The 25,656-nt window shown below is 37.9% G+C and overlaps 1 protein-coding gene and 4 gene segments (V, D, J or C); 1 reads left to right on the top strand and 4 right to left on the bottom strand.

Annotated features, from left to right (window-relative positions):
* Positions 1-146: 146 nt before the first annotated feature.
* On the bottom strand, positions 147-675 carry LOC113640821 (the record flags this gene model as incomplete). The annotated part of the segment is given in 2 exon segments: positions 147-490; positions 597-675. Coding segments are annotated over 2 exon segments (384 nt in total), but the record flags the coding sequence as incomplete, so codon positions are not given.
* A 1,177-nt stretch (positions 676-1,852) lies between these two features.
* Positions 1,853-3,493, top strand: LOC125138846. The gene is made up of 2 exons (XM_047801124.1): positions 1,853-2,714; positions 2,918-3,493. The coding sequence occupies exons 1-2, from the start codon at positions 1,905-1,907 to the stop codon at positions 3,491-3,493; spliced, it is 1,386 nt and encodes a 461-aa protein (XP_047657080.1). The 5' UTR covers positions 1,853-1,904.
* A 4,742-nt stretch (positions 3,494-8,235) lies between these two features.
* LOC125138752 lies at positions 8,236-9,641 on the bottom strand. The segment is given in 2 exon segments: positions 8,236-9,369; positions 9,457-9,641. Coding segments are annotated over 2 exon segments (429 nt in total).
* An 8,118-nt stretch (positions 9,642-17,759) lies between these two features.
* Positions 17,760-18,304, bottom strand: LOC125138802. The segment is given in 2 exon segments: positions 17,760-18,098; positions 18,189-18,304. Coding segments are annotated over 2 exon segments (360 nt in total).
* A 3,532-nt stretch (positions 18,305-21,836) lies between these two features.
* LOC125138845 lies at positions 21,837-24,813 on the bottom strand (the record flags this gene model as incomplete). The annotated part of the segment is given in 4 exon segments: positions 21,837-21,876; positions 22,480-22,551; positions 23,566-23,773; positions 24,747-24,813. Coding segments are annotated over 4 exon segments (387 nt in total), but the record flags the coding sequence as incomplete, so codon positions are not given.
* Positions 24,814-25,656: the final 843 nt, after the last annotated feature.

Here is a 25,656-nt window from a genome sequence, read left to right as displayed (position 1 = left end):
ATGTTCACAAACAATTTATAATTCATTGTATTCCTAATTGTTTGAGAAGTTTTTAAATAATGTATAAAGTGTTTGGAATGTAGGGATTAGTTACTCAGTAAAATGTAGTTATTTAATTATAGAAGTGAATTGTGATGATGTTTTTGTGCAGCACTGCAGCTTGTTGTGTCACTGTGTGCATTACGAGCGCAGTAATACACAGCTGTGTCTTCAGTCTGCATGTTCTGTCCTCTCAGTGTCACCGTGCTGCTGGAGGCATCTTTAGAAATACTGAACTTGCTTTTTAGAGACTCTTTATGATACGTGCTTCCACCCCCCCAAATGTAATTTATCCATTCCAGAGTTTTCCCTGCAGGATGTCGAATCCAAGCTGTGGCGTAGCTGTTATCAGTAAGTGAGTAACCGGATACTTTACAGCTGAGGATTAAAGAATCTCCAGGCTTTAACATCACTGAGGTGTCCTGAGTGAGCTCTACTGCACATTCCACATCTGAAAAAAAGACATGTCACAATTCCAGTCAAAAATCTATGTACAGTAGGTTATAACTGCAGGAATTTACTAGCAGCTCTGAGATCATTAGTGAAGTGAAACTCACAGGATGAAGCTGCCAGCAGCAGCAGAACTGGAAGGAACATCGTATAACTAAAAGCAGTGCTAAACTCTCCAGAGCCCACAGTGACCGTGGCTGATATTTCTCTATATGTAGCTGTAAGGGGAACATTTTACATATTCATTTGCATATTGTTATGCTGGTCTTCTACAGGTGTCAATAATCACAGTGAAAAATGTTCCTTGGTGTTTAAATTAGTTTGTATTTATTTAACACTGAATCTGTAAGTTAGATTTAGTATGTAAATGACTTTCATCCTCGGATTTTAAACTGTTTCCATATTTCTCACTCTGTCACACTGTGAAAATGTGGGTTTGTCATGTGTCTGTAGTAAGTCTGTGTTTTTGTTCTGATGTCTATGGGGAAGTATCACTGTGTGTCACGGGCACAGTAATAAATTGCAGTGTCTTCTGTCTTCATGTTGTTCATCTGCAGATACACCTGCATCTTACTGTTGTCTCTGGAGATGGTGAAGTGGCCCTTAACAGCACTGAAGTGATATATGTTACTACTACCACTGTAGATGCTTGCTAGCCATTCCAGTCCTTTTCCAGGTGCCTGTATGATCCAAGCCAAGTAATGGCTTCTAATGTCTAATCCAGATGCTGTGCAGGTCAGTTTATGAGACTGATCAGGTTTGATGATCACTGGATCAGACTCGATCAGTGTCTGACTGCAGGAATCTACAAGTACACACAAAGATAGCTGTTAAAGTAAAAACCAAAAACAAAAAAAGTAGAAAATTGTTAAGTCATTTCTCTATAGGAAATAAATAATAATACTAACATTGAATGAAGATTACTAGAGTAAAGTAACTCAAAACTCTGCCTAGTCGCTCTAGTGTTGTACTGCCTCTTTAAGAATTAACGTTCCCGGTATCAATTGCTGTTGTGTTATAGGAACAGAAAGTATGTAAATAAAATCTCAGATCATACTCACATGCACATCATCTCGATTGTGAAGAAGAGCATTGAGGGATAATAATCTCACATTAAAACAATTGCTAGACTTTGCCAGAGCATTTGAAACTTCAGAGCAGCAGGTGGCTGGAATTGAAAATGGCACACAGGCTAATACCTTCGAAAGTGTTGCAGCTATACCAAAAACAAACCTCAGTAAGAGAGCACATACAAACCACCAACAGAAAATAACACAGAGAAAACCACATGCAGGAACTGTGGTGGCCCTTTCCCGCATCCTGGAGGACAGTTAACATTCCCAGCTAAAGGAGCGTCATGCAAACTATGTGGTAAACCAAATCACTTTGCTCGTTGTTGTTTCAGCAGACCACGGATGGAGCGGGACAACGAAAGATACACACAGCCACGACAAAGACAGGACATCTCGCAGAAGGTGAGAGCAGTAAAGCTAAGTGAAAACAGCCCACCGACAAAAACACTGGAGCCAGATACAACTTCAAGCACAGACCATGAATATGTCACACAAGAACATACAAATATCAAACAACCAATGACAAAAGTCTGTATAGCCCAACAACCTCTAGATATATTAATAGACACAGGTGCTACAGTCAACCTGCTAGACAAAAACGCACATGACAAAATCAAAATGTCAACAAAACTACAACCAACCAACAAGAAAATACTGCCATATGGTAAACAACAACCACTTCCACTACTAGGAAAGCTAACTACAAACATCTCAGCACATGGAAAAACCACTGAGGCAACAGTCTATGTAGTTGAAGGAGATCATGGGTCTCTGCTCAGTCTCAAAACGGCTACTGAACTTGGACTCATTCACATTGTTCTTTCTACAGACATAATTCAACCTACAACTTCTGTCGCTGACCAGCTCTTGTCAAAGTACCCAAACATCACAAATGGCATAGGAAAGCTGAAAAATGTTCAAGTCAAGCTATACATTGACGACACAGTCAAACCTATTGCTCAACCACATCGCAGAATTCCTTTCCATGTTCGAAAGAAAGTCGAGAAGGAACTGCAACTTCTGGAAGATGAAGGAATCATAGAAAAGGTAGAGGGTCCAACACCTTGGGTTTCACCTATTGTTGCGATGCCAAAGCCAAAAAACCCTGAGAAAATACGAATTTGTGTTGACATGAGACTACCAAATCAAGCTGTATTGAGAGAGAGAGAGACACATTTCACCAACCGTTGATGACATTATTCATGACCTAAACGGCATGGTAATGTTCTCCAAACTGGATCTCAATTCAGGATATCACCAACTCGAATTGGCACCTGAATCCAGATACATCACAACATTTTCCACACATGTTGGGTTAAGAAGATACACAAGACTCATTTTTGGTATATCATCAGCTGCTGGTCTTCCAAAACACCATCCAACAGGTCCTACAAGGCTTCCCTGGAGTTCAAAATTTCAGTGATGACATTCTGGTATATGGTACCACAGCTGACGCATACAACAGATCCCTCGAAGCAGTCTTCCAACGGCTACATGAAAACAATCTGACGATCAACAAAAGCAAATTTGAATTTCACAAAACGTCCCTTGAGTTTTTCGGATACCTCTTTTCCAACAAAAGTATCTCGCCAGACCACAAAAAAATTGAGGCGATCACAGACATGCCATCCCCACTAAACCAAAGTGAGATGAGAAGTTTACTAGGTATGGCCAACTACAGTGTGAGATTCATTCCTAACTATTCATCAACAACTCAACCTCTCAAGAAAGACTCAAAGTGGATATGGGGAAAAGAACAAAGAGATGCACTGAAAACACTCAAACACAACCTGGTGAATGCTCCTGTAATGAGTTACTTCCATCCTGACAGAGAAACCAACGCCATTGTCGATGCTAGTCCCGTTGGTCTACGAGGCATACTAGAACCACAGATCACACCTACGTTGTCGCTTATGCTAGTAGAGCATTAACCCCAGTTGAACAACGATGCTCACAGACAGAGAGGGAAGCCCTTGCCATCTGTACTCATTTGTGAAAAGACGAATGGAAAACTCAAAACACCATATAACCCAAACCATACACAGTGATAAAAACAAAAGGCACAATGATAACAGCACAGAGATGACAACACATCATTACAAGAAACACCTCACACTTTAAACCCCTGAAACAAAGAGTACATGTACCACTCTGTGATGTTTCTGGTGATGAAATGGATGAATTCGATTATGGAGACAGACCTCAAGAACAAAGAAGACCTCCAAATGTTCCCGAAAATCCTGAGCAACGAGAACGACGTTATCCCAAAAGAAAGAATAGGAAAAGGCCTCGAAAGCTAATGGATGGAACACTTGATGAACTAAGATTAAAGCACTATGAGGAACAGTTATAACATTAAAAAGAAAGTTAATATGTTCTAATTTTTCTAGTCACAGTTAGGTAATGTGTTTATAATGCTGAATGTACTATAATTCTATTGAGTATTTAAGCTAACATAATTTCGAGAAAATGCATTCCCAGTTCTCTCAAGTCTTATCAATAACAAACATGTCTAGGATAACTTGTTATTGTTGTCATGTTTTGACATTTTTCTTTTAAAACAAAGGGAGGGATGTAGTGTTGTACTGCCTCTTTAAGAAATAACGTTGTTTGCTGTTGTGTTATTGGAACAGAAAGCATGTAGTGTTGCTAAGTAGAGTATGCAGTAAACCTCTTTGTAAAGTACACGTCTCAGGTGTTGTCTCGGTCATTACAGTCCCATCTCAAAGAATTAAAATGATTCCTGCTGCTGTAAATGAACACACACTGCTGCTATGTTGTTGGGCTGAATGTTTCAGCATAAATGGTTCAAACACAGGATTTGGTTTGCATGACACACCCACTAGAGATATAAAAACATCCACAGAGGAACAGACGAGGGGAATAAACTATTTCTGTAAGTTTCACATTGTCAGGTCACTAACTGTTCTGTTTGTAGTATTAGTTAACGCTCCCTAACACTCCTGCTGCTTGGGTTTGAATTTTATTTGCACTGTGATACACATAAATGCATAAAAATGTAAGTGAGTCAAACTGTAGAATTCCTAAAATACACAAAATATTGTTGTTAAATATGAATCACTTTTGCAGAATCCAAAAAAATCAATCATCCATCCAATGAGTTAAATTGGGACTGGGATGACTGGGATGGAAGACTGGGATGTGTGTTGCAGTGTGTATTGTGACTGTGATCTGTGTAATACAGTGTATATTGGGACTGTGATGTGTCTATTACAGTGTGTAGTCAGACTGTGATGTGTGTATTAGTGTGTATTGGGAATGGGATGTCACACAGCATGCTGACAGAGCTGCCATTTCTTCCTGTGGTTTTTTCAAGTGTTTCCAGGAGCATAGAAACAGGGTTTATCTAGAGTTTCATTCCTGATAATTAGTTTAGGCCACGCCCATTTTAGGGTTATATCCAGGTATATTTATAGATAATTGGAGCAATAAATAGAATCAAACTGTGTTCATCGGTGTTACAATTATAAGTTAAGCAACTTCAGTTAGTTCAGTTACAATGTTTCTGGTTTTAGTACAGCTGCTTCCTCAGCTTCAGTCACGGTAGAACTTCAGGCACAGTAATAAACCGCAGTGTCCTCTGTCCTCAGACTCTTGGCCTCTAAGTACTTGCTGAGACGTCTTCTGTTAAAGTGAGCTGGTTCTTTACAGATTCTGCATTTGTTACATCATTATTGCCTGTATCCATCCTGCCAAGCCATTCCAGAGCTTTCCCTGGTTTCTGTCTGATCCAGTGTATGTTGTGGCTTGTCATTGAATATCCATTTCTTCACAGTTTCTCCAGGTCTCTTTACCACAGCAGGAGTCTGGTCCAGTCTGATCTTATCACTATTGACACCTAGCAGATAAAACATAACAAAGATCATCATCAACACAGTCAAGATATTCTGAGGGAAGAAATAAACAGTACAGAAGTCTCAGGTACCTTTGGTTAACATTATAACAAAGATGTAGTACTGAGTGACCCTCAGCCCCATCATCATGCTCTTTGATTCAGTCGTGTGACACAAACTTCAAACTGCAAGAGGCTGTTTTTAATAACAGGGTGAATTTGCATAAACACACTTCAGCTGTTAGATTTCATGAATCCTTCTCAAAAATAAGCAGCTGCTGCCCCCTACAGGTGCATATGCAAAATTGTATATGTTCCTGCTGCAAAAAAAAAAAAAAAAAAAGTAGGAATTCAGAAACTGAACATTTTTATCAGAAAGGTTTAAAAGAGAGAAAACACTCAGATACAGTATCAGCAGTAACATAGTAAATCATTTGTTTTTATTAATTAGTTAATTGGGAAATCAATATTAGTTTCAATGATAATTTAAAACATGAAATAAAAATGTTAAAGTTTATATGTTTTAGCTAATTCTGGTTTTCCAATGATCAATTAATAAAAATAATTTGGTGAGATAATCAAAAAACTTTGTGTTTGTTTTTTTCCTTTTAATTTGTACATTACCAGAAATTCATGATCAAATTATACAATGTTCACATTTCACATTTAATTTCATGGGATTTGTATTAATTTTTCGTTTAGATTGTAAAGTTAACGTAACAAACTTTTATTTATTTATTTTATTAATGCCAGTGTTGGTGTCTATGCTGAAATATTTGTAATACTGTATGGTGATTAGTTACTCAGTAAAATGTATTTGTTATTTAATTAAAGAATTGAATTGTGATGAGGTTTTTGTGCAGCACTGCAGCTTGTTGTGTCACTGTGTCGATCACGAGCGCAGTAATACACAGCTGTGTCTTCAGTCTGCATGTTCTGTCCTCCAATTGTTATTGTGTTAGTAGAAGTGTCTCTGGAGATGCTGAACTTATTTTTCAGTTTGTCACTGTAGTATGTACCCCCACCACTCCAGATGCTTCCAATCCACTCCAGAGCTTTTCCTGCAGGTTGTCGAATCCAAGCTGTATAATAGCTCGTAACTGAATATGAAACCTTGCACTGGATGGAGAGACTCTGGCCTGGCTGGACTGTCATGGAAGCAGGCTGAGTCAGTTCCTCACCATGCACATCTGTGGAGGAAAACACATGGTGATATCTCACACAATATATGCTGCACCTTTATTCTTCATCTAGTAAATGAATGAATTTGATAAAGCACTCACAAGAAGCAGCTGCCAGCAGGAGCAGTAGAGATGTAGAGAACATGGTGTGTGTTGTTTGGACTGGAGTCTTCTCTGTTCTCCAAAGTTTAACAGACACCATCACATCATATAAATAGAGTGAGATCCAGCTCTGACACTTGGATTTGTTTATCTGCTGATGATGGGAGGAGAATGTATCTGAAATGTATTTAAATCATGAGGAGGAGATTCATCTGATGGAGTAATAGTGGATCATATGTGAAAATATGCATCAAGGATTAAATACTGAATTTACCTTTGAGGATTATTATCTATGACTGAGAAGATTGGGATCATGATAACAGAACAAGTTTTACATTTCTATAGTCATGGAATAATGCTCTCACACTTTCTCAGATATGTTCACACAAATTCTCATTTGTGTTGGGATTTTTATTAGTCAAAGACACAAAAGTCTATAAAGTTCATGATAGTGATATGATTATAATAGTCTTTATGATGTGCAGCAATGTTAGAGATATAATATTATGGATTTAAGTAAACACTAATAACTTAATCAAATAACTAGCTTGAAACTTTTTGTGATCATTTGTTGGATTATTGTTTTTTATTTAGACTCGGATAGATCAGTGTTGTGTCTTGTGTCCTGTTATTGTGAACACTGAATGAGGAGTTTTTATACAGGGATGTTGTTTATTCGTCTCACTGTGCGGTTCACGAGCGCAGTAATACACAGCTGTGTCTTCAGTCTGCATGTTCTGTCCTGTTAATGTCACTGTGCTGCTGGACGTGTCTCTGGATACCTGAAACCTGCTTTTCAGTTTCTCACTGTAGTAAGTGTTACCACTACCACATATACATCCGATCCATTCCAGAGTTTTTCCTGCAGGTTGTCGTATCCAGTCTGTACAGTAGCTGCTATCAGTTACTGAATATCCAGACACTTTACAGGTCAGAGTCAGTGACTGACCAGGAGTTAATACTGTGGATCCGGTCTGGATCAGCTCAACACTGTGAACACCTGTTAAAGAAAAGTTATTTTAATGATGTAAAAGCAAAAAGCTTTAAGGAACGAAAACTGTATTACATGTCAAATGTAAAAACACTTACAGTGTACGGCTGCCAGCAGCAGCAGCAGTAGGGATGTAGAGATCATGGTGTGTGTTGGAGCAGAAGAAGTAAAAGCTCTTGGTCTTTGTTGCTTAAATATATAACAGAGGAGGACATTTGCATAGAGACACTCCTTATCTTAGGGTCCACATGGGATGGATTCTTAGATGAGAAAACCTTCTCATCTTTTAAGCATGTCTGTATTTTTTAGAGATATCTATCACTGCAGCTTGAGTTTATGTTTGAACTAATAAGAAGCTTAAGGCAGGTGTTATTGAGTAGATTTATACACCAGGGGTCGGCAACGCGCGACTCTGGAGCCACAAGTGGCTCTTTCATCCCTCTGCTGCGGCTCCCTGTAGATTTGGAAAATAAATATTTAATTAAAATCTATTTTATTTTAGTTAGTTAGTTTTTTTTAAAATGTAATTCTAAGATTATGATGCTCTTGTAACATTAAAATAACTGTAAGTTAAAATAAATGACTGTAAGTTTCACATTGTCAGGTCACAAACTGTTCTGTTTGTAGTATTAGTTAACGCTCCCTAACACTTCTGCTGCTTGGGTTTGAATTTTATTTGCACTGTGATACACATAAATGCATAAAAATAAGTGAGTCAAACTGTGAGTCAAAGTGAGTCAAACTGTAGAATTCCTAAAATACACAGAATATTGTTGTTAAATATGAATCATTTTTGCAGAATCCAAAAAAATCAATCATCCATCCAATGAGTTAAATTGGGAACGGGATGACTGGGATGGGAGACTGAGTTGTGTGTTGCAGTGTGTATTGTGACTGTGATCTGTGTAATACAGTGTATATTGGGACTGGGATGTGTGTATTACAATGTGTATTGTGACTGTGATGTGTGTATTGTGACTGTGATGTGTGTATTACAGTGTGTATTGTGACTGTGATGTGTGTATTACATTGTGTAATCACACTATGATGTGTGTATTACAGTGTGTATTGGGAATGGGATGTCACACAGCATGCTGACAGAGCTGCCATTTCTACCTGTGGCTTTCAAGTGTTTCCAGGATCATAGAAACAGGGTTTATCTAGATTTTCATTCCTGATAATTATTTTAGGCCACGCCCACTTTAGGGTTATATCCAGGTACATTTACAGTATAGATAATTGGAGCAATAAATAGATACAAACCGTGTTCATCTGTCTTACAATTATAATTTAAGCAACTTCAGTTAGTTCAGTTACAATGTGTGTCTGGTTTTAGTACAGCTGCTTCCTCAGCTTCAGTCACTGTTGGGTCTCGGGCGCAGTAATAAACCGCAGTGTCCTCTGTCCTCAGACTCTTGGCCTCTAAGTACTGTGTGCTTGCTGAGACGTCTTCTGTTAAAGTGAGCTGGTTCTTCACAGACTCTGCATATATTGCTGCATTATTACCTGTACTCATCCAGCCAAGCCATTCCAGAGCTTTCCCTGTTTTCTGTCTGATCCAGTGTATGTAGCTGCTTGTCATTGAATATCCGTGTATCTTACAGGAGATCTTCACAGTTTCTCCAGGTCTCTTTACAACAGCAGGAGACTGGTCCAGTCTGATCTCATCACTGCTGACACCTAGCAGATAAAACATAACAAACATCATCATAAACACAGTCAAGATATTCTGAGGGAATAAATATACAGTACAGAAGTCTCAGGTACCTTTGGTTAACATTATAACAAAGATGTAGTACTGAGTGACCCTCAGCCCCATCATCATGCTCTTTGATTCAGTCGTGTGACACAAACTTCAAACTGCAAGAGGCTTTTTTTAATAACAGGGTGAATTTGCATAAACACACTTCAGCTGTTAGATTTCATAGTTTCATGAATCCTTGTCAAAAACAAGCAGCTGCTGCCCCCTACAGGTGCAAATACAAAATATTATATGTTCCTCCTGCTGCTGCAAAAAAAGTAGGAATTCAGAAACTGAACATTTTTATCAGAAAGGTTTAAAAGAGAGAAAACACTCAGATACAGTATCAGCAGTAACATAGTAAACCATTTGTTTTAATTAATTAGTTAATTGGGAAATCAATATTCGTTTCAATGATAATTTAAAACATGAAATAAAAATGTTAAAGTTTATATGTTTTAGCTAATTCTGGTTTTCCAATGATCTGTTAATAAAAATAATTTGGTGAGATAATCAAAAAACTTTGTGTTTGTTTTTTTCCTTTTAATTTGTACATTACCAGAAATTCATGATCAAATTATACAATGTTCACAGATCACATTTAATTTCATGGGATTTTTCATGGGATATTAATTTTCGTGTAGATTGTAAAGTTAACGTAACAAACTTTTATTGTTTTATCTTATTAATGCCAGTGTTGGTGTCTATGCTGAAATATTTGTAATATGGGGATTAGTTACTCAGTAAAATGTAGTCGTTATTTAATTAAAGAAGTGAATTGTGATGAGGTTTTTGTGCAGCACTGCAGCTTGTTGTGTCACTGTGTGGATGACGAGCGCAGTAATACACAGCTGTGTCTTCAGTCTGCATGTTCTGTCCTCTCAGTGTCACCGTGCTGCTGGAGGCATTTTTAGAAATACTGAACTTGTTTTTTAGAGACTCTTTATGATACATGGTTCCACTTCCCCAAATGTTGTTTATCCATTCCAGAGTTTTCCCTGCAGGATGTCGGATCCAAGCTGTGGCGTAGCTGCCATCAGTAAGTGAGTAACCGGATACTTTACAGCTGAGGATTAAAGAATCTCCAGGCTTTAACATCACTGAGGTGTCCTGAGTGAGCTCTACTGCACATTCCACATCTGAAAAAAAGACATGTCACAATTCCAGTCAAAAATCTATGTACAGTAGGTTATAACTGCAGGAATTTACTAATTTACAGCTCTGAGATCATTAGTGAAGTGAAACTCACAGGATGAAGCTGCCCACAGTGACCGTGGCTGATATTTCTCTATAAGTAGCTGTAAAGGGAACGTTTTACATATTCATTTACATATTGTTATGCTGATCTTCTACAGGTGTCAATAATCACAGAGAAAAATGTTCCTTGGTGGCTCTCGCCCCCTATTGCAGGTTTTTCGCCTACATGACCTACCCAACAAAAAGTGGTACAGCTCCCACATACTTTAACACACAGGGGTGAGCCTGGTCTCATTGGAAAGATTCTCTAGTTTCAGATACAAGTGTCAGATTGATTCTAGGCCTTACTGCCACAAAGGTACAGAGGCTAGAATGGAAAGTTTTCATTTCCGCCCGAGTTGTTTACCTGATAAACTGATTAATCTTATTTCTCTGGAACATGTTAGGGACCAAATAACAACTGAGGGTCAGAGCCACATGTCTTGGCTTTCACCAAAAAAAAATTCAAGTCAAAAGACTCAAAAATGGCTTCAATAAAAATATTTTTCTACAGACATGGTCGTCTGGTCCAGTGTTTTTGTGTACTTGTTTACTGTATAACTTTGAATTAAAAGACTGCAGGCTCAGTTTAAAAGGCCATAAACAAGCAGAGACTCTCTGTCTATCACTCTGGTGTGAAAACAGGCCTGTAACTTGACACCCTGAGCTGTGAGAGGGACAAAAGGTCAGGGATTACGCAAGAATTCTTCTGCGCAGCTTTTTCACGCAGATCCTGGCAGAGGAGACGCAGCATGTTGCATATCGTTGGAATCGTCTGCTTATTGGCTAAAGAGCTGTAAAGGTCCCAGCCCATTTCATTGCTATTGGAAGGAGTAATTGTCAGTCAAAGGCGGGTTCCCAAAAATGATGTCATGACATCATTGGCTTCCCAGCCGTCTATCTCTGCAATACAAGCACCGATTGGCTCAAGTGAGGATGACATAAATTTAGAATTTTTGAATACCCCAATGAGACGTTAGAGCGGCAAAACGAGATGGTGGCGCACTACTGTTTCCAGTTTTCGGAACACAAACGGAATATTTGCGGCGCGACCAGAGCGTTTTGGAGGCTTACAGATTCCAGTTCATTGGACCTGTGTGGATTTTTGTGGAATATTTGTTTTGGAATATATTACCCCAGTGAAGAAAGGGCAGCGTCTAAAGGTAAGGGAAAAACCGGTCTAGCGCCACCTAGGTCAGTTTTCTCCAATTTTTTTTTCTAATTGTATGAAGGCTGTGAATCATATTGTGCTTTGTGTGTGGGCTTAAAAAAATATTGAGAGTATAAACCTTACTAGGTAAATAGGTTTTTTCGTGTTTTTAGAGGATTTGATGCTTTAAAGATGAAATGAAGCTTGTTTCTGGGTCATCCCCTAGTGGTCACTTTGACGACCTTAAGTAAAAACAATGAGGCCATTGAAATGTCAAATTCATATTTCAAGAATAAAAAACTAAGAATAATTATTTAAATTAAAATTACAGACTTTCTATTGATGGGTTCCAAAAAAGGGATATTTTACTATTAGGAAAACATTAGATTTTAAAAATATATTTCTTGTTTTACTACTCTTATGGTATACATATTATCCGGTTTTATTTATCAGACACATTATCCGGTTTTATTTATCAGAATAAAATTGATAATATTATTAAGGATTTTGTGCCTGAGGTGGGATATGGTTTTTTTTGGAGGGCACCCGTTTCGTAGAATGACTCAGTCAGTGTTTATGACTTTATTGTAAATCCCAAGAGAACATGATCTTATATTTAGGACACACATTAGGACAGTCATTAGATCTTCAACTTGTTGGTTAGATGGTGTGAATAAAGAAAAAGTGACCATCACAGGCCTTAAAGCAGTTGCAGTTTAAATATACAGGATACAGATAAGGACCAAAGGTAAACCTTTACTGTTGCACTGTCAGTAAAATTGAAAATTATTTGTACTACAAATACGAAAAAGTTGTAAAAACATTTCTCCATCTGTCTTTGTCTGTAATCATTTATTATTTTCTGTCAGAATATAGGATGTGTGATGGAAAATAAAAATGGATAATTGTGTGGTGGTTGGGGAAAACTCATAAGATGCAGGTGGAGAAGAATTTTGTTTCAGTGTACTTGGAGTTTTTATACAGGGATGTTGTTTATTCATCTCACTGTGGTTTACGAGCGCAGTAATACACAGCTGTGTCTTCAGTCTGCATGTTCTGTCCTGTTAATGTCATTGTGCTGCTGGACGTGTCTCTGGAAGCCTGAAACCTGCTTTTCAGTTTCTCACTGTAGTAAGTGTTACCATCACCATATATACCTCCGACCCACTCCAGAGTTTTTCCTGCAGGTTGTCGTATCCAGTATGTACGGTGGCTGCTATCAGTTAATGAATATCCAGACACTTTACAGGTCAGAGTCAGTGACTGACCAGGAGTTAATACTGTGGATCCGGTCTGGATCAGCTCAACACTGTGAACACCTGTTAAAGAAAAGTTATTTTAATGATGTAAAAGCAAAAAGCTTTAAGGAACCAAAACTGTATTACATGTCAAATGTAAAAACACTTACAGTGTACGGCTGCCAGCAGCAGCAGCAGTAGGGATGTAGAGATCATGGTGTGTGTTGGAGCAGAAGAAGTAAAAGCTCTTGGTCTTTGTTGCTTAAATACTGTATATAACAGAGGAGGACATTTGCATAGAGACACTCCTTATCTTAGGGTCAACATGGGATGGATTATATATATATAAATATAAATGAAAGAACTTTCCCATCTTTTAAACATGTCTGTATTTTTTTAGAGATATCTATCACTGCAGCTTGAGTTTATGTTTGAACCAATAAGAATTTTAAGCATTGTGTTAATTAGTAAGTTTATACACTATCAGGTGAATTAATAGTAAGAAAACTAAATTATAGTGTTTTTATTTGTCCAACCTGTGTTTAACAACACAAATAACCAATCACACATTATGGAAAGAGTGAAAAAGAAGAGAAAATGTAGATGTTTGTCTGATAATGACTGATACTGAATGAGTCTCATACAGAATGCAGTTTGTGGATTCACTTTTTTTCACTTTATTTGTTGAGCTCTGCTGCCTCCTTCAGTTGTTTCAGTTATTAAAGCTCAGACTATGAGAACAGACTGTGTGTTAAACACAACACACTGCTGGAAACGTGCTGTATTATTCCTGAATCCACTCATTAAACACTGATTCCAACTGCTGGTTAAAAATCCTGTAAAATGAAGGGATTAATAATGGTTCAGAATGAAGACTCTTTCAATATATATATTTTTTTATTTATTTAAAAATGACTTTGTGTGACTGTGTTTTAAAATGCTGCAAACGATTCTGACTTCATTCCAGTGGAAGAAAGTGAAAGTATGACTGAGATGATTTATTAGTTACACTGAGAGGATGTCTATAACATGTCTCATAAGGTTTTTGTAAGAGGAATCCACTATTCTGTCTCACTGTGTGTAACGAGCGCAGTAATACACAGCTGTGTCTTCAGTCTGCATGTTCTGTCCTCCAATTGTTATTGTGTTAGTAGAAGTGTCTCTGGAGATGCTGAACTTATTTTTCAGTTTCTCACTGTAAGCTGTACTCCCACCAGTATCGATGTATCCAATCCACTCCAGACCTTTTCCTGCAGGTTGTCGAATCCAAGCTGTATAATAGCTCGTAACTGAATATGAAACCTTGCACTGGATGGAGAGACTCTGGCCTGGCTGGACTGTCATGGAAGCAGGCTGAGTCAGTTCCTCACCATGCACATCTGTGGAGGAAAACACATGGTGATATCTCACACAATATATGCTGCACCTTTATTCTTCATCTAGTAAATGAATGAATTTGATAAAGCACTCACAAGAAGCAGCTGCCAGCAGGAGCAGTAGAGATGTAGAGAACATGGTGTGTGTTGTTTGGACTGGAGTCTTCTCTGTTCTCCAAAGTTTAACAGACACCATCACATCATATAAATAGAGTGAGATCCAGCTCTGACACTTGGATTTGTTTATCTGCTGATGATGGGAGGAGAATGTATCTGAAATGTATTTAAAGGAGGATGTGTGGGTTTATAAACTCTTTTTCTTCAATTTTCATGCTTACGATTGATTTAAAATTGTGATTTTCATCATTAAACTGCCCCCATGAACATAAAGAATGACTGAAGTTTTTATTTCTGAACTTTGTGTATTTACAAATGATAAGTAGTTTATGCTAATAAGTGTGTTATACAAGTTATAAAATGGGTGTGATGTAATACAGTCATGCTAAATAGAAAGTACAGACTATTAAATTCTATAGTAATTCAAATTCTTGAGAAATGACCTTATAATCCTTTCCAGAGTGATGTACAGATTATGTAAGATAACTATTGATGTCTTTCATTGTTGCTGTTATTTTTCACACAGCTGAATGATCCAACAAAGGAAACTAACAAAACTTATGGTTTTATAGAGATATTATAAGTCTCATTTGCTAGCGAACAATTTATCACTTGCATTACATTAGCAACACCTGGCTGCTACTTACCCTCTTAACACTGGGGTTTTTGTATGAAAGTGTGTATTGGGACTGTGATGTGTGTGTTACAGTCTGTATTAGGACATTATGTTTTATACTATGGTGTGTGTGTTACAGTGTGTACTGGGACTGGGGTGTGTGTTACAGTGTTTATTACTAGTATGATGTGTGTGTTATAGTGTTTATTGTAATTGTGGTGTTTTTATTACAGTGTGATTTGGGTTGTGTGTATTACAGTGTGTATTGGGACTGGGATGTGTGTATTACAGTGTGTATTGGGACTTCAATGTGTATTACGGTGTTTATTGGGACTGGGATGTGTGTATTACAGTGTTTTTTGGAACCGGGATGTGTGTATTACAGTGTATATTGGGACTGTGATGTGTGTATTACAGTGTGTATTGGGACTGTGATGTGTGTATTACAGTGTGTATTGGGACTGTGATGTGTGTATTACAGTGTGTATTGGGACTGGGATGTGTGTATTACAGTGTGTATTGGGACTTCAATGTGTGTTACAGTGTGTACTGGGACTGGGATGTGTGTATTGGGTCAGTGATGTGTGTATTACAGTGTATATTGGGACTGTGATGTGTGTATTACAGTGTGTATTGGGACTGGGATGTCTACTAGTTTGTTGGTTTGAGGAACAGTCAGATCCACATTAATACAGCATGTTACATATAGCTGTTATTTCTACCTGTGGGCTTTTATTTATATTTTCATTCATGATAATTAGTTTAGGCCACACCCACTTTAAGGTTATATCCAGGTGTCTTTGATTCAGTCCTGTGAGCAAAAGGGTGTTTTTTTTTTGTTTGTTTGTTTGTTTTTAAACAGGGTGAATTTGCATAAACACACTTCAGCTGTTAGATTTCATAGTTTCATGAATCCTTCACAAAAACAAGCAGCTGCTGCCCCCTACAGGTGCAGATAGAAAATATTATAATGTTTTTGCTGCTAATAAAAAAAAACTTTCACATGGACCAACAAAGAAAATAAAGTAAGTAGGAATTCAGACTTGGAGTATTTTTTATCAGAAAGGTTTAAAATAGAGAACACACTCAGACACAGTATCAGCAGTAACATAGTAAATCATTTGGTTTAACCAAATCAATTAATAGGGAAATTAATATGAATTTTTTCCCCAGATTTGTGAACATCTACTTCCATAGTTTTTAATCTGTCAATTTAATTCACTTTATTTATATAACACATTTAACAATGGATATTTTCTCAAAGCTTTAAAAAAGAAAAGAAATATGCAATAAAAATTTTAAAATTAAAGTTTAAATTTTGTAATATTGTTTGTAACAGACTGTGATCTTTTCATGTGTCAATGGTAAGTCTGTGTTTTTGTACTGATGTCTAAGGGGAAGTATCACTGTGGTTCACGGGCGCAGTAATAAACTGCAGTGTCTTCTGTCCTCATGCTGTTCATCTGCAGATACACCTGCTTCTTACTGTTGTCTCTGGAGATGGTGAAGCGGCCCTTAACAGCACTGGAGTAATATATGTAACTACTGCAATACTGAGATAGTTGCAACCCATTCCAGCCCTTTTCCAGGTGCCTGTCTGATCCAAGCCATGTAATAGCTACTAAAGGTAAATCCAGAGGCTGTGCAGGTCAGTTTATGAGACTGATCAGGTTTGATGATCACTGGATCAGACTCGATCAGTGTCTGACTGCAGGAATCTGAAATAGAAAAATATTCAAAGGTAGGAATTAACATTAAAAATGAATGAATGAAAAATATTTTTATTATGTAATAAATAATACAAACATTGAATGAAGATTGCTAGAGTAAAGTAACACAAAACTCTGTCTTGTCCCATCTCAAAGAATTAAAATGATTCCTGCTGCTGTAAATGAACACAAACTGCTGCTATGTTGTTGGGCTGAATGTTTAAATGGTTCAAACACAGGATTTGGTTTGCATGACACACCCACTAGAGATATAAAACATCCACAGAGGAACAGACAAGAGGAATAAACTATTTCTGTAAGTTTCACATTGTCAGGTCACTAACTGTTCTGTTTGTAGTACTAGCTAACGCTCCCTAACACTCCTGCTGCTTGGGTTTGAATTAAAATTTTCCTTGCACTGAGATTGACATAAATACATGGACGTTCCTGATCTGACTAATTCAGCTTTTATTATTTAAATCATCTATAAATCCAGTGAGTTAAATGAAGCTGGAGAATGATTAGAGTGTTTAAAGATAGACAACGAATGTGTTCAAATAGACTGAGAAGATTTTCTTTACAAAGACTGACATCTAGAGGCATAAAAACACACAGACAATTATAATTATAATAATAGCTTAAATTTTGTGTTACACCGACATCCACTTCAGCGAGCTGCATAAAAGCTTTGGAATAGATTGGTGTCATATTAATGATGGATTAACTGTGTATACACTTGTGTTCAGGAAAACAATTTAATTTAATGTTGAGACAAAGATGAAACTTTATGTAGATATCTTTGACCTAGAGAAGGGTCTTAGCTCTGCTAGCTCATATATACTAGACCCCTCTGGGGACATGTGTACTGCAGAGAGAGGAAAATAACCAGGGATGTTTTTGTACAGGGCTTCAGTGAGTTTGTAGTGTTGTGTGTCTGGCACAGTAATACACAGCCGTGTCCTCCACCTGAAAGTTTTGTCCTCTTAAATAAACTGTGCTGATGGATTTGTCCTGGCTGAGACTGATCTTGCTCTTCATCGTGTCTTTGAGATTAGTGCTATCACCGCTACACAGATATCCGAGCCATTCCAGTGCTTTTCCAGCAGGTTGCCGTATCCAGTTAATACAATAACTCGACACTGAGATCTTACAAGAGATGGAGAACGACTCTCCAGGCTTCACCAGCACAGAGTCTGTCTGAGTGAGCTCCACACCTCCAACACCACCTGTGAATAAGAGCGACAGAACATCATCAAAAGTCATCAAGTCATTTTCACGAAACAGGAATTAAATCTAAAGCCGACACGAAGACGTACAGAATGCAGCTGAAAGCAGCAGCAACACTGATAATGACAGCATTGTTGTTGATATAAAAGTGAAGTGAAGTAAAATGCTCAACTGCTCTCCTCCTCACTACACACACACACTCACACAGACCTCCTTAATGTAAGAGACACAAGTGGACGATTTGCATGAAAAACATCATCATGATCGTGAAGTCTCAGGTTTACTCATTTATACATTAACTTTCTTCCTCTTAGAAGAATTGGGCTTAGAGTGAAATGAACAAAACACTAACGTGTCTCTGTGATTAACTGAACTGAACATGTTCAATCAACAATCATCTAAAATGAGCCTCACACGATAAAGTCACAGTTTCTGTGTTCAGATGGTGTTAGTTACATTTCTAGAACAGAGGCTGTGTATGTTGAGATTGTGTGTAATACAGTGTGTGTTGGGACTGGGATGTGTGTATTACAGTGTGTATTGGGACTGGGATGTGTGTATTACAGTGTGTATTGGGACTGGGATGTGTGTATTACAATGTGTATTGGGGCTAGGATGTGTGTATTACAGTGTGTATTGGGACTGGGATGTGTGTATTACAGTGTGTATTGGGACTGGGGTGTGTGTATTACAGTGTGTATTGGGACTGGGATGTGTGTATTACAGTGTGTATTGGGACTGTGATGTCTACTAGTTTGTTGGTTTGAGGAACAGTCAGAATCACATTCACACATAATGCTGACAGAGTTGTTATTTCTACCTGTGGCTTTTTCAAGTGTTTTCAGGAGCATAGAAACAGGGTTTATGTATATTTTAAAAATTTTAAAAAGATATATTTATAGATAATTGGAGCAGAAAACAGATACAGAGTGTGTATCTCTCTATGAATTATAAGTGAAGCGACTTCAGTTAGTTCAGTTACAATGTGTGTCTGGTTTTAGTACAGCTGCTTCCTCGGCTCTAGTCACTGTGGGGTCTCAGGCGCAGTAATAAACCGCAGTGTCCTCTGTCCTCAGACTCATGGCCTCTAAGTACTGTGTGCTTGCTGAAACGTCTTCAGAGAGGAGAAAATGCCCTTTCACTGAGTCTGCATATGTGTTGAACCAGAATCATCCTTCTCAAAAGAAGCAGCTGCTGCCCCCTACAGATGCAGATACAGAATGTTCTACAGACAATGTTCTGGCTGTCATTTAAAAAAAAAACTTTTCACATGGTTCAGCGAAATAAAGTAAGTAGGAATTCAGAATTGGAGCATTTTTATCAGCATGGTTTAAAAGAGAGAAAACACTCAGATACAGTATCAGCAGTAACATAGTAAATCATTTGGTTTAAATAATCAGTTTATTGGGAAATCAATAATAGTCTCAATGATTATGGCACTGATCTCTTTTTCTAGTTTGTGAACATTTACTTCCATATTTCTCAGTGCGTGACAACGTGAAATATAGTCAATATTTATTACATACATTCAATTAAATAAATCTAACATCAGTATGAATGTCCAGACAATGTTCAGAACAGTCCAGTAAAAGTCAGCAAGTGGCAACATGTAAGTCAGAGACACTGTAAACATTTTGGTTCTTTCACCTCCATGAATCTGAAAATGTGGGTTTGTCATGTGTCTATAGTAAGTCTGTGTTTTTGTACTGATGTCTAAGGGGAAGTATCACTGTGTGTCGGGCGCAGTAATAAACTGCAGTGTCTTCTGTCCTCATGCTGTTCATCTGCAGATACACCTGCATCTTACTGTTGTCTCTGGAGATGGTGAAGCGGCCCTTAACAGCGCTGGAGTAATATATGCTACCACTGCCACTCGAGATATATGCAACCCATTCCAGCCCTTTTCCAGGTGCCTGTCTGATCCAAGCCATACCATAGTCACCAAAGTTAAATCCAGATGCTGTGCAGGTCAGTTTATGAGACTGATCAGGTTTGATGGTCACTGGATCAGACTCGATCAGTGTCTGACTGCAGGAATCTGAAATAGAAGAATAGTCAAAGGTAGGAATTAACATTAAAAATGAATGAATGAAAAATATTTTAATTATGTAACAAATAATACTAACATTGAATGAAGATTACTAGAGTAAAGTAACACAAAACTCTGCCTACTCCCATCTCAAAGAATTAAAATGATTCCTGCTGCTGTAAATGAACACAAACTGCTGCTATGTTGTTGGGCTGAATGTTTCAGCATAAATGGTTCAAACACAGGATTTGGTTTGCATGACACACCCACTAGAGATATAAAAACAACCACAGAGGAACAGACGAGAGGAGAAAAAGCTTCCTGTAAATCTCTGGGTGTGTTTCATGCTGTCAGCTTCATCACTGCTCTTTACTCATTAGATCTCATGTCTTTTTTTTAAGCTGAATGTGCAGTAAAAGATGGTCTTGTTCACACAGACGGCTCTCACAAGGCATCAAACAACAGTAACTTGGTCCTGAATTGACAATAATCTCTAATTTCTGCTAAAAGAAATGAAGACCTTGAACTTTATCTACACAGAGTTCCAACAGAAGCATAAGAGCTCAGTGAAACATAGAGTAAGGAATTAAAGACATAGAGGCATGATGTTCTAGGCAGGGTGATGGGATGCAGTAGCATGTGTGGACGTCTTTTGTTCCTCTAAGACCTCTCTCTGTGTTGTGTATTGAATCAACATTATTGGAGAAATTATTGTATTGTGAGTATATAACAGTTTGTTTAGAATGTAGGGATTCATTACTCAGTACATTACATTAATTTTCCATTTAGGTGAATAAGGACTGGGATGGACTCTGGAGCCTGCACTCTGACCCAATAAAACACTTCCTAATGATGACCGAGTAACTAAATACATTACCCTGAATCTGAGATTCGGGTGAGCAAGAGGATGTTTTTGTATTATAACAGGGTGAATTTGCATAAACACACTTCAGCTGTTAGATTTCATAGTTTCATGAATGAATCCTTCTTGAAAACAAGCAGCTGCTGCCCCCTACAGGTGATTTTTAATTCCAGGAGTTTGTAGTAGTGATGCTGCAGTAAACATCTACATTTCAGTTTGATCTTTCGTCAGATTCTGTGCTGCTGAACAGACTCTGTGTTTCTAAATTCAGGAAATGAACCATCGACCTGTAGTGTTCCTGCAGCTGGCATCACAATCAGGAGGAATAAAAGCATGAATAGTACAGTATATAGTCCCAACTTTTCATCACAATCATTGTTCCCACAATCAACCCACAACCACACGCTGCTCACTGGATAGATGAGTGGATGATTATGTACTATGTAAATGGAACCAAATCGAATCATTTTTAGAAGACACCTCACTCATCTAAGGAACACATTAGGAAACCTAAATGTAGGAATGTTTACGTGGTGATGGTTTATTTCACACAGACGGCTTTCTCCTGCTCCTGTATTGAGAAGGAGTAAAGCTCAGTGACAGAAAGTAAGGAATAAAACACTTGTGGAGGTTTTGTTACAGAAAAATAATCAACACAAGAACACTTGTCCTGAAACTGCGGAAAAAGTACAAACTTTTCTGTCCTGAAGACTTTCTCATGCTGAAAATAAAGTCACAGCTTTAACCCTGATCTCGCTCTGACACTGGAGACTCCTTCCAACAACACCAAAATATCTTTACAGAAATCTTCATCATATCAAACACTGCAGATAGTTTATCTTCTAATTAATGTTCACAAACAACATTTTTGGGAATGTTGAGGACCCTACAGGAGACAGAGAAATCAAATTGGGCAGACCACATTAACAAAGTCGTCCATGCCTATAATTCTACAGTGCACAAGTCAACAGGATTTTCACCATTCTTTCTCCATTTTGGTCGAGAGCCAGTTCTTCCCATTGATCTGGTGTTACCCACAAAGTAAGTCACAAACACTCAGTCTCACACGGATTATGCTGAAAGATGGAAACGGTCTATGCAGGAATCCTATGAGATAGCAACCAAGAACATGAAGAAGGCCACTGCAAGAGGGCAGAGGAATTATAACCGAAAGGCATGGAGTTCTGTCTTGGAGCCAGGTGATCATGTGCTGGTGCGGAACCTCCCAGAAAGAGGCGGCCCAGGGAAATTGAGAGCCTACTGGGAGAAGCAAACGTACATGGTGAAAGAAAGGAGAGAAGTGGATAGCTCGGTGTATGTAGTAGAATCCTTGGCTGGAACTGGAAAGAAAAGACTGCTGCATCGGAACCTTTTGTTACCTTGTCCTTACCTGGTTGATGAACATAGTACAGTTGATGTTCATCAGGAAAGAAAAGGATGTCAGAGTAACAGGTCAAAACAGGTCACATGCTCAAGGCAGAATACTCACCTTGACAGCAACGAAAGTTCCAGGGACAAGGAGTTTGACTTGTAGGTTCCAACGCAGAGAACCGGAACACATCTGGATCCATGTGCAGTTGAATTTCACAATAGAGAAGAGCGGAGAGAAACAGGAAACCTGAAAAGAAACCTCATGTAAAAGTAATCGTTGATGAACCTATAAACTTCCCTGATCAGGAGGAGTGTCCAGAGGAGTCTGATGAAGAGGTGTTGGTAGATCTTCAAGGAGAGAGGAAGGATCTGTAGGAGAAGTCAAGCTTGGAGATAGTGACTTGACATTAGAACCTATGAGAAGAACCTCTACCAGAAACAGACAGAAACAGATTATTGTAATACTGAAGTGACATTTAAAATGTACCAGTACATTGTGGAGGTGTATGTGGTTGGGTCCAGTTGTCAATAGAGGATGTTCTGGGGGGCCCATGAGTGAGCCTAAAGACAAGACAGCTCTCAACACACATAAAGCCTATAAGTTAGATGATTGTAGTAATGTCACAGTTGTATGGTAGAAGATATTGATTTTATTCTTAAGCTTCGAGGAAGCAGCTACATGATACTGTTAGTGGAATTCATGTTTTGGACTCATTTGATTACTTTTAGTGGGGGGGGGGGGGTGTAGTGACCTCAAATAACTCAGATAGTTATTTAATTTGTTTATACTTGTTGTTGTATGTTTATTGTTAGACAATTTGTTAAAAAAATGGTAAGGAAAAATATAGTGAACCCATACTGGTGGTGGCGCGGTAGACACAAAAACACAAGAGTGTAGAAAAAAAAAAAAAAAAAAAACAGTGTATGCATGTGGATGTTGTAACACGAATGTGTGTTCTGACCCCGAATCTGTGGCATAAAATAATAAAAGAACGAACGGGGAAAATAGATCTACAGAAAAATCAAAAAGTGTGATCGTCTTTGTCCAAGGGGGCAACATCAGCAAGTGGTAACGTGCAAGTCAGAGACACTGTAAACATTTTGGTGTTTTAACCTCCATGAATCTGAAAATGTGGGTTTGTGATGTGTCTATAGTAAGTCTGTGTTTTTGTACTGATGTCTAAGGGGAAGTATCACTGTGTGTCGGGCGCAGTAATAAACTGCAGTGTCTTCTGTCCTCATGTTGTTCATCTGTAGATACACCTGCTTCTTACTGTTGTCTCTGGAGATGGTGAAGCGGCCCTTAACAGCACTGGAGTAATTTATGTCACTACTGCTACTTGAGATATATGCAACCCATTCCAGCCCTTTTCCAGGCACCTGTCTGATCCAAGACATGTAATAGCCACTAATGTCTAATCCAGAGGCTGTGCAGGTCAGTTTATGAGACTGATCAGGTTTGATGATCACTGGAATAGCTTTTTCCAGTTTTTCCAGGAGCATAGAATAGTTTATTTATATTTTCATTCCTGATAATTAGTTTAGGCCACGCCCACTTTAGGGTTATATCCAGGTGTCTTTGATTCAGTCGTGTGAGCAGGAGGCTGTTTTTTTTTTTTTTTTTTAACAGGGTGAATTTGCATAAACACACTTCAGCTGTTAGATTTCATAGTTTCATGAATTCTTCTGAAAAACAAGCAGCTGCTGCCCCCTACAGGTGCAGATACAAAAGATTATAATGTCAGTAAAAAAAAAAAACTTTCACATGGACCAACAATGAAATTAACAAATTCAGAATTGGAGCATTTTAATCAGCATGGTCTAAAATAGAGAAAACACTCAGTTACAGTATCAGCAGTAACATAGTAAATCATTTGTTTTAATCAAATCAATTAATAGAGAAATTAATATTATTTTTTCCCCTAGATTTGTGAACATCTACTTTCATAGTTTTTAATCTGTCAGTACAATTCACTTTATTTATATAACACATTTAACAATGGATATTTTCTCAAAGCAGCTTTAAAAAAAATAAAAGAAACATACAATAAAAATTTAAAATTAAAGTTTAAATTTTGTAACATTTTTTGTAACTGACTGTGAGCTTTTCAGGTGTCTGTAGTAAGTCTGTGTTTTTGTACTGATGTCTAAGGGGAAGTATCACTGTGTCTCTCCCTCGGGCACAGTAATAAACTGCAGTGTCTTCTGTCCTCATGCTGTTCATCTGCAGATACACCTGCTTCTTACTGTTGTCTCTGGAAATGGTGAAGCGGCCCTTAACAGCACTGGAGTAATATACGCTAGTAACATCGATGCTTGCAACCCATTCCAGTCCTTTTCCAGGCACCTGTCTGATCCAAGCCATCCAGTAGCCATTAATGTCTAATCCAGAGGCTGTGCAGGTCAGTTTATGAGACTGATCAGGTTTGATGATCACTGGATCAGACTCGATCAGTGTCTGACTGCAGGAATCTGAAATAGAAGAATATTCAAATGTAGGAATTAACATTAAAAATGAATGAATGAAAAATAATTTTATTATGTAATAAATAATACTAACATTGAATGAGGATTGCTAGAGTAAAGTAACACAAAACTCTGCCTAGTCCCATCTTAAAGAATTAAAATGATTCCTGCTGCTGTAAATGAACACAAACTGCTGCTATGTTGTTGGGCTGAATGTTTCAGCATAAATGGTTCAAACACAGGATTTGGTTTGCATGACACACCCACTAGAGATATAAAAACATCATGTGTTTCAGACAAAACATTGCTGTGTTGAGTGCAGCTCTGCAGCTGTTAATCACACTCACACCCCGTTTCATCTCCATATCAATTTAATGTGGAAAATAATTCAGCTGTTTGTTATTATTATTATTATTATTACTTTTTTTTTGTGTGCTACACAAAAAGCTCTTATTAATAATGATATGAATGTGTTGTGATGTAATTAACGCTTCCTGATCTACACTGAACATTATAATCAAACTGTGTAACCGAACATGACGTTCATTCTGGTATAGGCTGAAACGCTCAGATCAGCTAGTGTGATGTCAGGAACTGTAGAGGTGGTTGATACAGGTGCTGATAATTTATTGTGTAAAGTAAAAACAAAACCCATGAAATTGTGTAATTCTGCACGCTTTGGCTCTACTGTGACATGCAGTTACTGCTACAAACCCGAGGATACAGATGAAACCACTCACTCACTCATTTTCTACCGCTTATTCGACAGATGAAACCAGATATTTACATACACTTCAGAAAAAAACACAAAAACTTTTATGTTTTTACT

The sequence above is a fragment of the Tachysurus fulvidraco genome, chromosome 15, assembly GCF_022655615.1.
Source record: "Tachysurus fulvidraco isolate hzauxx_2018 chromosome 15, HZAU_PFXX_2.0, whole genome shotgun sequence".
Lineage (NCBI taxonomy): Eukaryota > Metazoa > Chordata > Actinopteri > Siluriformes > Bagridae > Tachysurus > Tachysurus fulvidraco.
The sequence above is the reverse complement of the archived record's forward strand: the minus strand, read 5'-3'. Positions and strand labels throughout refer to the sequence as shown.

Bases quoted from the DNA above. Each gene is read 5' to 3' on its own strand.
- LOC125138846 (XM_047801124.1), top strand. From the start codon at position 1,905: ATGGAGCGGGACAACGAAAGATACACACAGCCACGACAAAGACAGGAC. The intron at 2,715-2,917 runs GTATTGAGAGAG...GTATATCATCAG, and splicing joins TGAGACTACCAAATCAAGCT to CTGCTGGTCTTCCAAAACAC.